Source organism: Henckelia pumila, chromosome 1 (assembly GCF_033568475.1).
Source record: "Henckelia pumila isolate YLH828 chromosome 1, ASM3356847v2, whole genome shotgun sequence".
NCBI classification, from domain to species: Eukaryota; Viridiplantae; Streptophyta; class Magnoliopsida; order Lamiales; family Gesneriaceae; genus Henckelia; species Henckelia pumila.
Genome location: NC_133120.1, coordinates 85,781,435 through 85,798,042, shown reverse-complemented (window position 1 = coordinate 85,798,042; position 16,608 = coordinate 85,781,435). Strand labels below are relative to the sequence as shown.

General features: G+C 40.3%; 1 protein-coding gene across 1 annotated transcript; it reads right to left on the bottom strand.

Annotated features, from left to right (window-relative positions):
• Positions 1-81: 81 nt before the first annotated feature.
• LOC140867257 (uncharacterized) lies at positions 82-3,759 on the bottom strand. The gene is made up of 9 exons (XM_073272335.1): positions 3,037-3,759; positions 2,642-2,950; positions 1,430-2,562; positions 1,147-1,336; positions 895-1,008; positions 632-706; positions 392-508; positions 252-296; positions 82-182 (listed from the first exon to the last, which is right to left on the bottom strand). The coding sequence occupies exons 5-9, from the start codon at positions 1,004-1,006 to the stop codon at positions 82-84; spliced, it is 450 nt and encodes a 149-aa protein (XP_073128436.1). The 5' UTR covers positions 1,007-1,008; positions 1,147-1,336; positions 1,430-2,562; positions 2,642-2,950; positions 3,037-3,759.
• Between the last annotated feature and the right edge of the window lie 12,849 nt (positions 3,760-16,608).

Genomic DNA, 16,608 nt, shown 5'->3' with positions numbered 1-16,608 from the left:
TAAATAAAGGATGACGTAAGTATTATACTAAGTTATATCTAAATTTAATCATTGACACTAAAAACTATAATTTCATTTTTTTTATATCTTAATTTGTAGTATATTACCTTGCAACTCGAGGTGTTTCTGATTTGAAGCTTCATATATTTGGTTATTCGATGCACCTTGTATGTTTTGATAATCTGCACAAGTATGGTTTCACCAAAATATATGAAATTTGAGTTTTTAATTATAAGGAAGAACATTCTTACCTTTTCCGCTATCTGCCACGATACCAACTTCCCTTGCATGATAGACTTGGACAAAGTGCATAACATATAAATGAAAAATGTCAAATAAGAGTTATGCACAAGAAACCAACAATTTTTTGATGTATAAAATGATATGCTACCTTTTTCTTTTAAATATCGAGCTACCTCATCGTTGATATTAATCCGGGATGGATTATTTGTCAAATCTTGAAGTTGAAAATGAGATTTTCCAACAGTTTTACTCTTACGAGTCATTCCTGTAAAAAAAAAGATATATAGGATAAATAAAGCATAAAATAAGAATTATACAGAATTATATCCAAACTTAATCTTTTGAAATAAAAAAATCCATCAGATTCATATGTTTTTACATCTAATACCTTGTGCATTATTGTGTTGTTGCATTGAAGCTTTATCCATATGAATATTCGACATATCTTGTATATTTTGACATTCTGCACAAATATTAATTAAACCAAAATATAAGAAAGTTTAGTTTTTTCATTAGCTACCATGTTACCAAGTTCCTTTACAACACCAACTTGAACAAAGTATATATATTTATAAAAATGCAAAAGGTAAAATAAGAATTATACAGAAGCAACCAACAAATTGTTTATGTATTCATAAAATTAGACACTACCATTTTCTTTTGAATTTTGACCTGCATGATTGGCAATCATATGTGGTTGTGCATCAAACTCATTTCGAAGTTCAAAATGAGGTTTTCCAACAGCTTTAACCTTACGAGTCATTCCTATCAAAAGAAAAATTTACAAATTAAAGATATTTGCATATTGGATAAAGAAAACATAAAGTAAACATTATACATATCCAAACTTAATTTTTTATCTAAAACTTTCTATGTTTCATATATTTTTTTTATATCTAATACCTTGTGCATCATAGTGTTGTTGCTTTGAAGCTTCATCTGTTTGGTTATTCAGCTTACCTTGTATGTTTTGAAATTCTGCACAAGTAATGATTACACAAAAATATAATCAAGTTGAGTTTTTAAGTATGAACAAGAAATTTCTAACCTTTTTCACTAGCTACCGTGCCACCAAGTTGCTTTGCAAGACCAACTTGAACAAGTACAGAACATTCATAAAAAAAAGTCAAATAAGAGTTATGCAACATTAGAAAACAAATCCTTGATGCATAAAGTAACATGCTACATCTTTTTTAGTTTCGAGCTGCGTGATTGGCAATCATAATTCGAGGTTGTGTGTCTATCTCACCTTGATGTTGAAAATGAGGTTTTCCAACAGTCTTGCCCTCACGAGTCATTCCTGTCTAGAACAAAAATTACAATTTACCAATAAAAATAAAGTTAGTAGCATATACTTTGATATGAAAATAAAAAAATCCACATTGATAATGAAAATTAAAATTCACAATGTTTTCATTCTTCAAGTATCTAGCAAATCCACCCTACTAATATCACTTTATATCATATTAACTAAACATAGAAAATATATATTCTAGAAAATCTCATCATGTATCAATATAAATTTCTTCTCCTGCAATGTCATCCCGAACCCAAACGACTTCTTCTTGTTCATCAACGTCTTCAGGATTACCAATACAACTTTGAAGATATGTATCAACATCTGCCATAGGTTGCATTTTATACTTTGCTCGTGCATCAATGGTGATAATAACATGCCAATTACAATCAACTGGATCTTCCACATAAAAAACTTGCATGGCCTGAGATGCTAATATATAAGGCTCGTTATGGCGCTTCACATTTGTAAAATTAGCCAACACAAAACCATCATCATCCAGTTTTAGTCGTTTGCCTTTGGAGACCCAATCACATTCAAATAAAACGACTCTTCGACCTCCCCCATAATCTAACTCAATCACATTTTTCAAAATCCCATAATAATCAAGTTCACTTGATACTGGATTTTGATCTCTTATACTTGAATAACTTGAAGTAGTGGTGCGAACAATTACACCATAATTCTATGTTTTTCTCTTGCGTTCAACTTCTTTTTCATGAAACCTAAATCCATTGGAAAGAAATTTTGCATATTGTATCCCTATGAAATTCGGGCCTTTGGCAAGTGATTTCAGATCATTTGATACGGGATCATCTTGTGGAAGATTTGTATCTTCAATCTATCACACAAGAACAAATTGATAAATTATGTATGAAAAAATCAGAATATATAACTAATGAAGTTTACAACAAAAACTTACATGTTTGGCAAACCAAGAGGCAAAAGACTCGCTATGCATACGTTCAATTTGGTGTGGAGGAAGGCCGAAATAACTAAGATTCAAAATCTCACGATGTTCACTGCAAATTAAAAACGATAATTTGATTAAAAAAAATGATGATTATATATATAAATTAAATAAAATATAAAATAACATACTCTATATAAGATTGTACGTGATGACAGTTGAATAACACATATTGATGTGCCTTCTTTAATGTCTCATCATCAAACTTTGTTGCAATGGCCTTTTCGAGTGGGTAACCAGAGTTTGTAAACACATCCAATGCGAATGTTGAGCCTATAGTTGTATCATCATTTCTTGTTGATTGATTGAATTTTGTCTCTACATAATCAGCTAAATATAAAGAACAGAATGTCAAACATTCCTCGGCCAATTACCCCTCAGCAATGGATCCTTCAGGCCTACCTCTATTTCGGACATAAGACTTCAATGTCCCCAAGTACCTTATATCAAAAACATAAATTTTGTATTATATAGCAAAAATAGTAACTTAAATACACAAACACTGAGATTTCTATAATTCTATTACCTTTCAAATGGATACATCCAACGGTAGTGAACTGGTCCAGCAAGTTGTAATTCAGTAGCCAAATGTACAGTTAGATGAATCATTATGTCAAAAAATGAGGGAGGAAAAATCTTCTCTAGTTGACAAAGGATCACCGCAATCTCTCCCCTAAGACGAACCACATCAGTAAGAGAAATTACTTTGCAGCATAGCTCTCTGAAATACCTGCTCAATTTAATCAAAGGAGTCCATACTGATTTAGACAAAGTTCTACGTAGTGCTACTGGTAACAACTTGTGAGACCTCATTTCTAATCAACTAAACTCGGACAAACAACCAATTATATATATATTTTTTTTAAAGAAGGCTCGCGCGCCCGCGCTGACATCAGCGCGCCCGCGCCTAAGCTTCGCTAAAACCATCGCGCCCGCGCCGATGCTGCGCAAAGATCAGCGCGCCCGTGCTCTAAGTAAGAGCGCCCGCGCCCCTACCTCACAAAGAGGCCACGCGCCCGCGCCATCCTCTCGCCCAGAAATGTTAAGGCACCGAAATAAACTCAAAAAAACCTAAACACTTGCATTAAAAGTATTTGACATGCCAATAACAATACAAGTAAGGTTTAGGGAAGAGAAACATTCAATACTGTAGTACCTACATCGATTCTTGCTTACAAAACAAATACGAGAAGTTCGAATGACTAAACATGTTCGCAAAACATAATTAGGTTGACATGCTGATTCGACTTCTAAACGAGTCTCACTTCTATCTCTTGCTCTGGACGCTAACCAGGTCAATGCTGACTTGATCCTGCCCTTTCTGTTGCCAAGTACACATACAAAACAAAGCAACAGCCGGATAAACCGGTGAGAATGATAATCCCAGTAAAAGCAACATATCAAGTAATACAACAATAAACATGCTTTCAAGACAACAACACAATCAATAACAACGTAATGAAATGCATGTCTTTAAACCGGGATATCAAATCTGATAAACGAAGGATTGCTGCTGTGCTTTTGGGATCCCGAGGATGAGATCATGTGACGACTCACTGACTCTCCCAATCGAGGTGGTGCCACATATCTCACTCCTCTAGACTTTGAGCAACCATAATGAGTATGCTAGCACTAAGCGATACGACTACGACCTAGGCCACTCAATCATAGTTTCCAAACGTCCAAACAAAAAGGGCGGTTTTGCCCGCTGAATCAACGTAGGCTCAAGATGAATGCATAACAGAAACATAAAACATAAGCCACATATTCTAAAGTAAAATCAATCAACAAGACACAAGTTCCTTGTAGTACCCCGTACCCGAAATTGGTAATTAAGAGATTAACTATGTTAATTAAACCAATTTGGTATCGGACGGATCGGAAGCTCCGAAGGTGAGATTGGAAGCTCCGATCAGGATCGGAAGTTCCGATCGATATTACGTCATGCATGACGTGTGGCAGGATCGGAAGCTCCGATCGCCCTATCCGAAGTCAACCAGTGACATTTTGACACGTGGCGGATAATGCAAGATCAGAAGCTCCGATGGCAGGATCGGACGTTCCGATCGCAGTTCGGAAGCTCCGATCGCCGTCTATAAATAGGGGTGCCGAGCTCATTTTTGAAGTGCACCATTCACTTCTTCTCTCTCGATTCCTTAGCCTTCGAGTTTAGATCTAGGGCATTCTAGACGTTCCGTGGGGAATCCGGAAGTGGAATAGCAATCCAGGCGTTGTAGCGGAGTTGTGGCCAAGTTTTGAGGCTATCTACAACAAAGGGCTAACGACGGACGAAGGTATAGCTTTTACTTCCTAAAAATATTTAGGAGTATGCTTTAGCTTAGTTAAGACTTTTAGAGCGCTATAATGATAGTAGTATCATTTGGAAGTGTAGAGCAGACTATAGGCGTGGACCTAGAGTTGGTAGAGCTTGCACTGATTTGAGGTACGAAAGTACTGTTCGAGATATCCTGACTGAGTATGCATGTATTATGTGACTGCATGATTTATATGCCATGATATTATGCTGCATTCATTTGCATCTTGCTGTATCTCTTTCGAGATGTCTGTTAGTAGGGTTGTACCCTATCCTGTTAGTGGATGGACTTCCATCGATTTGGGTCCGGCGTATCCACGGTTATCTCGGTATGGGAGCCACCTCCTGAAGCGACAGCACAGCGTGCTACATACCAGGGCCCGGTATGTCTCTGTTATCTGATCCTTGACCTCGAGTTTATAGGGAGTTCACTTTGCATGCATGTATACTCATACTCTCGTACTGAGCGTTTTATGCTCACGTCTCGTACTCTGTGTTTCTGGACACCCTATTCCATGGGGCAGGTTTGCGATTGGACGAGGCGGGTGGATCCAAGAGGGGCTAGGCAGTTGTCGACCAGCTGTAGCTTTGCCTAGATTTTATTCTGTAGTTATTTGGATTGATACAACTATTCGATTGGGTTGTATAATAATTGGGTATTTACAGATTCCTTTACTTAGGATTGTATAAAATTTATGGTTTCCGCAGTTTATTCTGATATCTGTTTTATTAAGTAAATTGCATGCCTAAGTTCTGTTTAGTAGGTGATCCGGGTAAGGGTCACTACATTCCTCATGCTAGAACAAGTGTAGATGCAATATGTGATTTGAAAGGGAAACTCGAGAACCAACTGTCCCGAGTATGCTATCCCGCTACGATGACTGCTTTTACCTTTCAATGTCGTAGATCCAACTCCGAACAAGCTACAACAAAAGATTTTATCAACAACTATACAACCTAAACAACAACAACGGTTCAAGGAAATCTCTTTACCGTTCTTCGTCCAACTCTCGACGAACAATGCTTCTAACACAGGGCTCGACAAACTCCAACGAATCTGTACGAATACAAGAGTTGATCAACAACCATGATCACTCACAAGCCAAAGCTTCAATCAATACAAAAATGGTTCGAAATCTCTAAAACTCAAACCGACGGCATAACGGCTATAAACTGAACAAACCGGAAACACAGACAGCAGTTCAATACTGATATAACCTCATATAAATGCCCAAAACAACAATAACAAAGCAAACCCATCAATCTCAAAATCCACATTTTCGAAAATGGCGTCCAAAAATCATAACAAATCCGAACGTCGCTCTAATTCAAAACCGACAGATAATAAACGACCAGAACTCTGTCTAGAACAACATACTCGAATCTCAAATGATTCTAACAACATCCAAAAACTAGAATGCATCCGATCGTAGAAAAACTTACGATATAACGGAGCTCTCACTGCAGTGTTCGCTAAACTGCCTTCAGAAATAAATTCCAACGGCCGGATCGTGCTCGGACTGAAATCCCAAAGCTTGGAAAAGGTTGGAGGCGTTCTAATGGAGGGAGACGGCTTGGAGGAGATGGAGAAGACTTTGTCAAACAAATTCTAAGAGTAGATAATATATAAAATCCACAATTTGCGTTTTAGTCCCTGAAAAATCCAATTTTTGCAAAAAGAACCCTGATCAAAATCAAGTCGGCTCGTGAACTCTGTAATTTCCGATTAACTCATATAAATTCATTTAAGATAAAAACGGGGCGTTACAATTCTTCCCCACTAAGAAGAGATTTCGTCCTCGAAATCAACGAGAACCACAACTCATAAGATAGAATAAAGGACTAAAGACAGTAAGAAGAACTCACTTCATCCGAATAACTCCGGAAATCGCTGTCTCATGTCAGATTCTGTCTCCCAAGTCGCTTCCTCGACGCCGTGACGGCTCCACTGCACTTTCACCAACGGGATCTACTTGGTTTTGAGTTGTTTCTCCTTCCGATCATGGATCTGAAGCGGTCGCTCAAAGTAGCTCAGAGTCTCGTCTAACTCGGCTTCGTCAGGTTGAAGAATATGAGAAGGATCTGGATGATACTTTCTCAGCATAGAGACGTGAAAAACGTCGTGAATACCATATAAAGACGGAGGAAGTGCAAGTCTGTAGGCAAGATCGCCTATCTTCTCGAGAATCTCGTACGGCCCGATGAATCTCGGAGATAACTTCCCTCTCTTACCGAATCTGATAGTGCCTCTAAAAGGAGAAATCTTCAGAAAGACTCGGTCTCCCTGATCAAAACTCAGAGGTCTACGTCTGACATTCGCATACTTTGCCTGTCTATCTTGAGCTGACTTCATTCTGGTCTAAATGATCTTAACCTGCTCTGCCATATCTCTAAGCATCTCCGGTTCCAAATCTGGTGACTCGGACAAATCATCCCAAAACAACGGAGATCGGCACTTTCTACCATACAAAGCCTCAAAAGGCGCCATACCGATACTCGTTTGGAAGCTGTTGTTGTAAGAAAACTCGACAAGAGGCAAAGAATCCTGCCAACTAGTGCCAAAGTCTAGCACTACCGCTCGCAACATATCCTCTAACGTCTGGATAGTCCGCTCTGACTGTCCATCGGTCTGAGGATGATAAGCTGTACTCAGATGCAATCGAGTACCAAGTGCCCCCTGAAAACTGTGCCAGAACTGCGAAGTGAATCTAGGATCTCTGTCTGAAACGATCGACTTCGGCACACCATGCAATCTCACAACATTGCTAACATAAAACTCAGCCATCTGATCATGACGATACGTCATCCTGTACGGAACAAAACACGCAGACTTCATCAATCGGTCGATCACTACCCAAATGGCATCGCATCCTCGAACGGATCGTGGTAGCTTCGTGACGAAATCCATGGAAATGTGATCCCACTTCCATTCAGGAACAGATAGACTGTGTAACAGACCTCCTAGTCGCTTCCGTTCTGCTTTAACTTGCTGACAGTTCAAACATCAAGATACGAACCTCGCAACATCGCTCTTCATTCTCTTCCACCAGAACTGGTTCCTCAGGTCGTTGTACATCTTACGACCTCCAGGATGAATACTAAACCGACTGCAATGAGCCTCTCGAAGAATACGCTGTCTCAACTCCAAAATATCAGGCACAACAATAAGGTTATTCACAAACAAAACATCATCTCTAACCTGGAATTCAGACTGATGCCCAGATCTGACTTTCTCTACTGAAACCTGAATGCTCGGCTCAGACTTCTGTGCTTCTCTGATTGCAACAAATAACTCCGGTTCGGCTTGAATAGCAAACAATCTGATAATCTCCCTATTTGTTTCAAACTCTAAACCAGAAGTGCAACAATCATCGATCAACTGAGAAACACCAATAGTAGAAAGAGATAAAGAACAAAGCTTTCGGCTCAAGGCATCTGCAACTGCATTCGACTTTTCCGGATAATACTTGATTTCACAGTCGAAATCCTTCAACAGATCTAACCATCTTCTCTGTCTCATATTCAGCTCTGCCTGTGAAAACAAGTACTTAAGGCTCTTATGTTCAGAAAAGATCTCGAAAGACTCACCATACAGATAGTGATGCCAGATCTTCAGAGCAAAGACAATCGCAGCTAGTTCAAGATCATGAACCGGATAACGAGTCTCGTGCAGTTTCAGCTGCCTCGATGCATACGCCACCACATGCTTATGCTGCATAAGAACACAACCCAAGCCTCGGTTAGAAGCATCACAATAGACTGTGAAACCTCCAGTACCCTTCGGAATAGAAAAAATCAGAGCACTGGTCAGTATCCTCTTCAGATCAACAAAGCTAGCCTCACAATCTGCAGTCCAGACAAAAGGCGCATTCTTCTGAGTCAGCTGGGTAATAGGCTTGGCAATAGACGAGAAACCCTCGATGAATCGGCGATAATAACCAGCTAAACCCATGAAGCTTCGGATCTCAGGTACTGATGTCGGTCTAGGCCAATTCATTACCGCTTCAATCTTGCTGGGATCGACAGAAATCCCATCTCCAGAAATGATATGACCGAGGAAGACAACTCGATCCAACCAGAATTCACACTTAGACAACTTGGCAAACAACTGCTCAACTCGCAAAATCTGCAGTACGGTCCTCAAGTGCTCTGCATGGTCATTACGGTTCTTCGAGTAGATAAGAATATTATCGATAAAGATAATGACGAACTCATCTAAATAACGCTGAAAGATACGGTTCATCAAACCCATAAAAACTGCTGGAGCGTTAGTCAAACCGAACGGTATGACTATAAACTCAAAGTGACCATACCTCGTTCTGAATGCGGTCTTAGGAACATCTTCCTCTCGCACTCTCAGCTGGTGATAGCCTGACCTCAGATCAATCTTCGAATAGATAGAAGAACCCTGCACTGATAAAAAAGGTCATCTATTCGGGGTAAAGGATACCTGTTCTTAACTGTAGCCTGATTCAACTGATGGTAGTCGATACAAAGCCGCATAGAACCATCCTTCTTCCGAACAAACAGAACAGGAGCACCCTAAGGCGATACAATAGGTCTGATGTATCCCTTGGCAATCAATTCTTCAAGTTGCTCCTTCAACTCTCTTAGTTCAATAGGTGCCATACGATAAGGAGCTTTGGAAATAGGTTGAGTACCTGGCACCAAATCGATGCTAAATTCGATCTCTCGAATAGGTGGCAATCCAGGAACATCTTCCGAAAACACATCAGCAAAATCTCTAACCACTGGTAAATCTATCAAAGCTGGGCTAGATTTCAGTACATCAACTGCATAAACCAAAAATCTTTCTGCACCTCTCTGTAACAAACGAGTCATAGATAACACTGAAATCAAAGGAATTCTATATCGAGAACCCTTACCGAAGAATTTCCACTCGTCTGCCATTTCAGGTCTGAATCTGACAACCTTCAGAAAACAATCAACCGTTGCCCTGTACTTGGTCAAAGCATCTATACCGACAATACAATCAAAATCTGACAACCCAAGCACAATACAGTCGAATTCTAACAAATTCCCCTCAAAACAAAGTTCACAGTTCCTGACTAGTCTGACAGAAACAATTCCTCCATCCAACGGTGAAGTAACAGCTACTAAAGTAGGCAACAACTCAGTAGGCAAGGCATGCAATAACACAAATTTCTCAGAGATAAAGGAATAGGAAGCACCTGTATCTATCAAAACATGAGAAGAATAACCAAAAATTGAACAGTTACCTGCTATAACATCGTCAGGTGATGCCTGAGCCTGATCTTCTGTCAAAGAAAAGACTCGTGCCTGCTGTCTCTGAGGCTGGTTCGCACTAGAGTTACCTCCCTGTCTGTTCTGCTGCTGAGGCTGGAAAGAGTGCACTGCAGAAGACTGCCTCTCAGGTTGAGCTGCAGGTCGAGATGAACTTCCACTCTGAGCTCTATCTCTGTTACGCTAAGGGCACACCTTAGAGAAGTGTCCCGGTTGCTGACAGGTGTTACAATTACCAAAGACTCCCACACACTGATCCGGTGAGTGTCTTCCCCCACACTTGCTGCAGTACATGGCTGAAGATCCAGAACTCTGTCCTGAACCGAATTGCTTAGAACCACTGGAACTAGAAGAACTGTTCCCCTGCCTCTTGAACTGTTTACCTCTTGCTTTGTACTGATCCTTTCTGTTTCCCCCACTGTTTCTGAAACATCCCTGCGCGCACAGCCCTATACCAGTGGCTTCCATGCCTGAATCCAGCCACTACAGACCCTTTCCACCCACCGAAACTGACCCTAAGGGACCCTAGATCGACCCCCTAACAGTAGGCAGCAGACTTGAATAGCCATGCATGAAGAATCATGTCAAAACCGAGCCATCATCCTCAAAAACATGGGTTATGCATGAATTATGAAAAATCTCTTGCAAATCTGAAAAACTCATACATTCACAGATCATTCATGCTCAGAAAACAAGTGTATATGATTTAAATGGTGTTCAAGAATGGATTCGAAACGTGCCTTGAGAATTATTTAGACGAAACGACGTAAACGACACGTATCGGGCTCGCCGAGACGAACGGATCTTCCAAAAACTCCAAAAACTTTTAACGATCGGCTATGGGGTGGGTTTTCTGTTGAAGGAACGATGAAGGGAGTGGGAGAATATTGAGGAGGCGGCTAGCAAGAAAACGTGAATGGAGGTAGGAGGATTAGGGTAGATTTTTAAGATAATCTAGGTTTAATAAATAAATAGATAATTAGGATAATTAAATACTCAAATTTTAAACTTTTTTTTAAAAAATACATTCTAATTTGCTAAAACTAAGTAAATCCCGAAATTATAAATAATTGGATTTTTAAAGCTTAATAAAAGTCATTAAAATGACTTATTTTGGGTAAAAACGGACACATAAATATACATATATATAAATACCATAATTTCTTAAAATCCTACCTTAAAATAATATTTTAAGGCTCCTAAAAATCTCATAAAATATTTTGGGTGAAAACTAACATCTCGTCCGTCCACGGTCCCGCCTACGCGATCATAAAATAAACTTTCTCAAATAAATTCATAAATCACATCATACAGATTTAAATGCCGAAATAATATTTAAAACATGCAAATAAATCAATTAATTTAAATAATCACTCATAAAAACAATTTAACACATTTTCACATTATTATAAAATTATAAAATCCCCTAGTTATGCATGCGGATTTACGTGACGAATTTCTGGGCGTTACAATTCTCTCCCCCTTAAATGGAATTTCGTCCTCGAAATTGAAACGAACTCCAGGCAATAACAAGTTTCTTCGCGTAGTCCCGAATAGAGCAATCCAAAAACGACAAATTTTAATGTGTTAAGAAAAATTACCCGTGATGCGCAAAGTATCCGGCACTGCTTCCTACGCCTGCATCACATAAACACGTCCGACAACATTCTTCTTGGGACAGTGCAGCATGATGTGTCCTGGTTCCTTGCAATGATAGCACATGCCTGATCCCTTCATGCACGGCCCTGGATGGGGCTTCTGGCATTTCTGGCAGAGAGGTAGAGCTTCTGCACGAGGAACGATAGCTCCCTGCTGTCTCGGTGGATTTGGGCCCTTCGAAGGCCCAGTGTACTGCTTCTTTGCATCATGTTGTGGATACGACTCGTGGTACGATGGTTGAAACTGTCTTTTCCTCTGCTGCTCCCTCAAGATCTCCTTCCTACCATCCTCGGAACGTAGTGCCCTACTCACCGTTGCCTCATAAGTGGTGACGTCCATCATGCGTACATCATGCTTGATGTCTGCCCTAAGCCCATCGACAAACTGTCTCATCTTCTCCTGCGCACTATCAGCAATCAGGGGCACAAAATGACACCCCCTCTCGAACTGCTTGATGTACTCAACCACCGTCTTGTCCCCCTGTCGGAGACTCATAAACTCCCGGATCATGCGACTGCGCACATCCTCTGTGAAATACTTGGCGTAGAAGATACGCCTAAACTCCGCCCAAGTCAACGTAGGAAGATGTACTCCCCTGGCAGCACCCTCCCACCAAAGAGCTGCATCTCCCCTCATCATATAAGTCGCACAGTTCACCCTGTCGGCGTCAGTAATCCCCATGTATGCAAAGATGGACTCCAAAGAATGAATCCACCCCTCAGCCACCAATGGATCGGTGGTACCAGTGAACTCCTTCGGCCCCTTCTTCTGGAACCGCTCAGCAACGTCCTCCTCGTGGGACAGTCTAGGACGTGCAGCCTGCTGCTCCAACAGAGCAGTAATCCCTGCCATCATATTAGCATTGGCCTGCTCCAATGCTGCAAGAGGGTTCTGCGGTGGTGGAGGTGGAGGTGGACGTGGAGATTCCCCACGTCGGTTCATAGGTCTCGGAGGCATTCTGCACCACCACATATTTCCCCACGTAAATCGCAATGCATAACTAATATTTTGACTTTAAATCTCTCGTACTTTAAATTCTAATTTTCATAAATCATTAAAAAAACATAACTCATGTGTCCCATGCATAAATCATAATTTAAAACACTTAAAACTTACAGACTGGCAGTGCGGTTTCTGAGCTCCGAGCAGCAGGCTAGTCAACCTCCAAGGACCAAGGCTCTGATACCAAATGAAACATCCCTGCGCGCACAGCCCTATACCAGCGGCTTCCATGCCTGAATCCAGCCACTACAGACCCTTTCCACCCACTGAAACTGACCCTAAGGGACCCTAGATCGACCCCCTAACAGTAGGCAGCAGACTTGAACAACCATGCATGAAGAATCATGTCAAAACCGAGCCATCATCCTCAAAAACGTGGGTTATGCATGAATTATGAAAAATCTCTTGCAAATCTGAAAAACTCATACATTCACAGATCATTCATGCTCAGAAAACAAGTGTATATGATTTAAATGGTGTTCAAGAATGGATTCGAAACGTGCCTTGAGAATTATTTAGACGAAACGACGTAAACGACACGTATCGGGCTCGCCGGGACGAATGGATCTTCCAAAAACTCCAAAAACTTTTAACGATCGTCTATGGGGTGGGTTTTCTGTTGAAGGAACGATGAAGGGAGTGGGAGAAGATTGAGGAGGCGGCTAGCAAGAAAACGTGAATGGAGGTAGGAGGATTAGGGTAGATTTTTAAGATAATCTAGGTTTAATAAATAAATAGATAATTAGGATAATTAAATACTCAAATTTTAAACTTTTTTAAAAAAAATACATTCTAATTTGCTAAAACTAAGTAAATCCCGAAATTATAAATAATTGGATTTTTAAAGCTTAATAAAAGTCATTAAAATGACTTATTTTGGGTAAAAACGGACATATAAATATACATATATATAAATACCATAATTTTCTTAAAATCTTACCTTAAAATAATATTTTAAGGCTCCTAAAAATCTCATAAAATATTTTGGGTGAAAACTAACATCTCGTCCGTCCACGGTCCCGCCTACGCGATCATAAAATAAACTTTCTCAAATAAATTCATAAATCACATCATACAGATTTAAATGCCGAAATAATATTTAAAACATGCAAATAAATCAATTAATTTAAATAATCACTCATAAAAACAATTTAACACATTTTCACATTATTATAAAATTATAAAATCCCCTAGTTATGCATGCGGATTTACGTGACGAATTTCTGGGCGTTACAGTTTCCACCTTCATACCTTTGCTGCTGGTTCTGATGCTGAGGTGGCTGATTCTGATACTGAGATGGTGGCATCTGATACTGCCTCTGTTGCTGAGGTGCTACCTGGTTACCTCTTTGCCTCCACAAGCCTGCTTCTGCTCCCTTTACGTGATTCATGGCATCCGCAAAGTTGTTAGGCCTGTTGGTGTTTACCAACGTGAAGACGTCGGGGTTCATACCATTGATGAACTGATCTGCCTTAGCTTCTTCATCTCCGGCAATTAGCGGTGCAAAACGCAACAGACTATCAAACTTAGCCACGTACTCTTCAATGTTCAGATTCTCTTGCCTCAGGTTGGCAAACTCTGCTCCCTTATCTTTGCGATACGAGATAGGGAAAAACCGCTTATAAAATTCAGATTTAAAAAGAGTCCAAGTAACTTCCGTACCTCTACTCTCCATTGCTTTCTTTGTCATGATCCACCAGCTCTTAGCAACCCCACGTAGCTGATGAATGATTAACCTGATTCTGCGGTCATCTGTGTAATCAATGGAATCGAACAGCTGATCAATATCATCCAACCAACTCTCGCAGTCAACTGAATTTTCTGAACCCATCAATAGCGGCGGATTGAACGACTGAAACCTCTTCAGCAAGGTTTCCATAGGCGTTGCTGAAGCATCCAACTGATCAACTTCAGTGCTAGCTTGCTCAGTTGCAGGGATAACTGGCGGTGTGTTTCTGTTTATCACTCGACGAGGACCCATCTGAATAACAAAGGTTAGGCCACAAGATATCTCAATCGCTACAACCGGTGCCCCTTTACAACCGCTCAAAAAAACCGGATACCATTCGATAACATAAGCAGTTATATCTCAAGTAGATCATGCTTATAAAAGTAAATCACATAACCATGTAATTCAAATAATTCTCAACAATAAAGCATGCTCGCATGGAATTAATTATACAGCTAAAATAATTCAAACACATGCGAGGAGCCAATACACGCATACTCGATCTACCCGCTCACTCTAGTTCAACCAAGAATCTTATCTCTCTGATACCACTTAATGTGAGACCTCGTTTCTAATCAACTAAACTCGGACAAACAACCAATTATATATATTTTTTTTAAAGAAGGCTCGCGCGCCCGCGCTGACATCAGCGCGCCCGCGCCTAAGCTTCGCTAAAACCAGCGCGCCCGCGCCTAAGGCAGCGCGCCCATGCCGATGCTGCGCAAAGACCAGCGCGCCCGTGATATAAGTAAGAGCGCCCGCGTCTCTACCTCGCAAAGAGGCCGCGCGCCCGCGCCGTCCTCTCACCCAGAAATGTTAAGGCACCGAAATAAACTTAACAAAATCTAAACACTTGCATTAAAAGTATTTGACATGCCAATAACAATACAAGTAAGGTTTAGGAAAGAGAAACATTCAATACGGTAGTACCTACATCGATTCTTGCTTACAAAACAAATACGAGAAGTTCGAATGACTAAACATGTTCGCAAAACATAATTAGGTTGACATGCTGATTCGACTTCTAAACGAGTCTCACTTCTATCTCTTGCTCTGGACGCTAACCAGGTCTATGCTGACTTGATCCTGCCCTTCCTGTTTGTGATGACCCGAGTTCTAATCTCTCAATAAACATTAATCAACAATAATAGACAAGTATCAATGTCTAAACAAAAGAATAAATTTTTTTTTTTTTTAAATAAATTGCCCTGCGCACGCGCGGGCATCACCCCTCGCGCGCACGCAAGCCAATGGGACCGAGGCCCCCTGGCTTGGCCCGCGCGCACGCGAGCAGTAGCTCGCCCGTGCGCAGGCCAATCGGCCAGAAATTTGGCTGCACTCTGCTGCTGTTCAAAAATTGAGTTCATGCATCCCTTTGATTCAAGATCATCTCCTACCAAGGTATAGACATGGTATAATCAATAGCAACATCTATCATGCTATACAATGAATACAATTAGATCACTCCAAGGCCTTAAAACATAACCAAGATGCATCAAGATACACAAGAAGCTATATACAATTCAAGTTCAAGATACATCATATTGATTCAAGGATTTATATATCTATTCAATCCCAACTACAACAAACAAGACTACAACATCATCATAATCAAGTCTTGGTACAAATATCTAAACCATAATCATTTTTAAGGCTCCATTTCACTACAAGACAGCTCATAATCATCTAAACTCGAATCATCACGCTATGTTCATCTCATTCCTTGTTCTTCATGTACGCCTTTGCCCGGTTCCACTCCCTCCTATTGCAATGACACATACAACAAGACAATAGCCGGATAACTCCGGCGAGAAATAGATTTCCCAGTAAAAGCAACTAAACATGCATAACAACATATATCAAGATCATGATATAAAAGTAAGTACAATGCATGTTTTCAAAACAAGGTTCATTTCGTCATTCGACAATTGGGATCCCGAGAAGTAGATATCATAACTAATCCACCGACTCTCCCGATCGAGGTGGGGTTACTTATCTTTCTTCTCTAGACTTTGAAGCAATCATATATGCAAATCAGACGCTAGGATAAAACAACCACCCAGGCCATACATATACAATTCCTCAAATCGTCTATTCGAACGTTTTCGTTCATTTCAAAATCAAAGAA

Coding starts and splice junctions, on each gene's coding strand:
- LOC140867257 (XM_073272335.1), bottom strand. CDS start 1,006: ATGACTCGTAAGGTTAAAGCTGTTGGAAAACCTCATTTTGAACTTCGA. Junction 509..631: donor ACAACACAATAATGCACAAG/GTATTAGATGTA, acceptor TTTTTTTTACAG/GAATGACTCGTAAGAGTAAA. Junction 183..251: donor CGTGGCAGATAGCGGAAAAG/GTAAGAATGTTC, acceptor ATACTTGTGCAG/ATTATCAAAACATACAAGGT.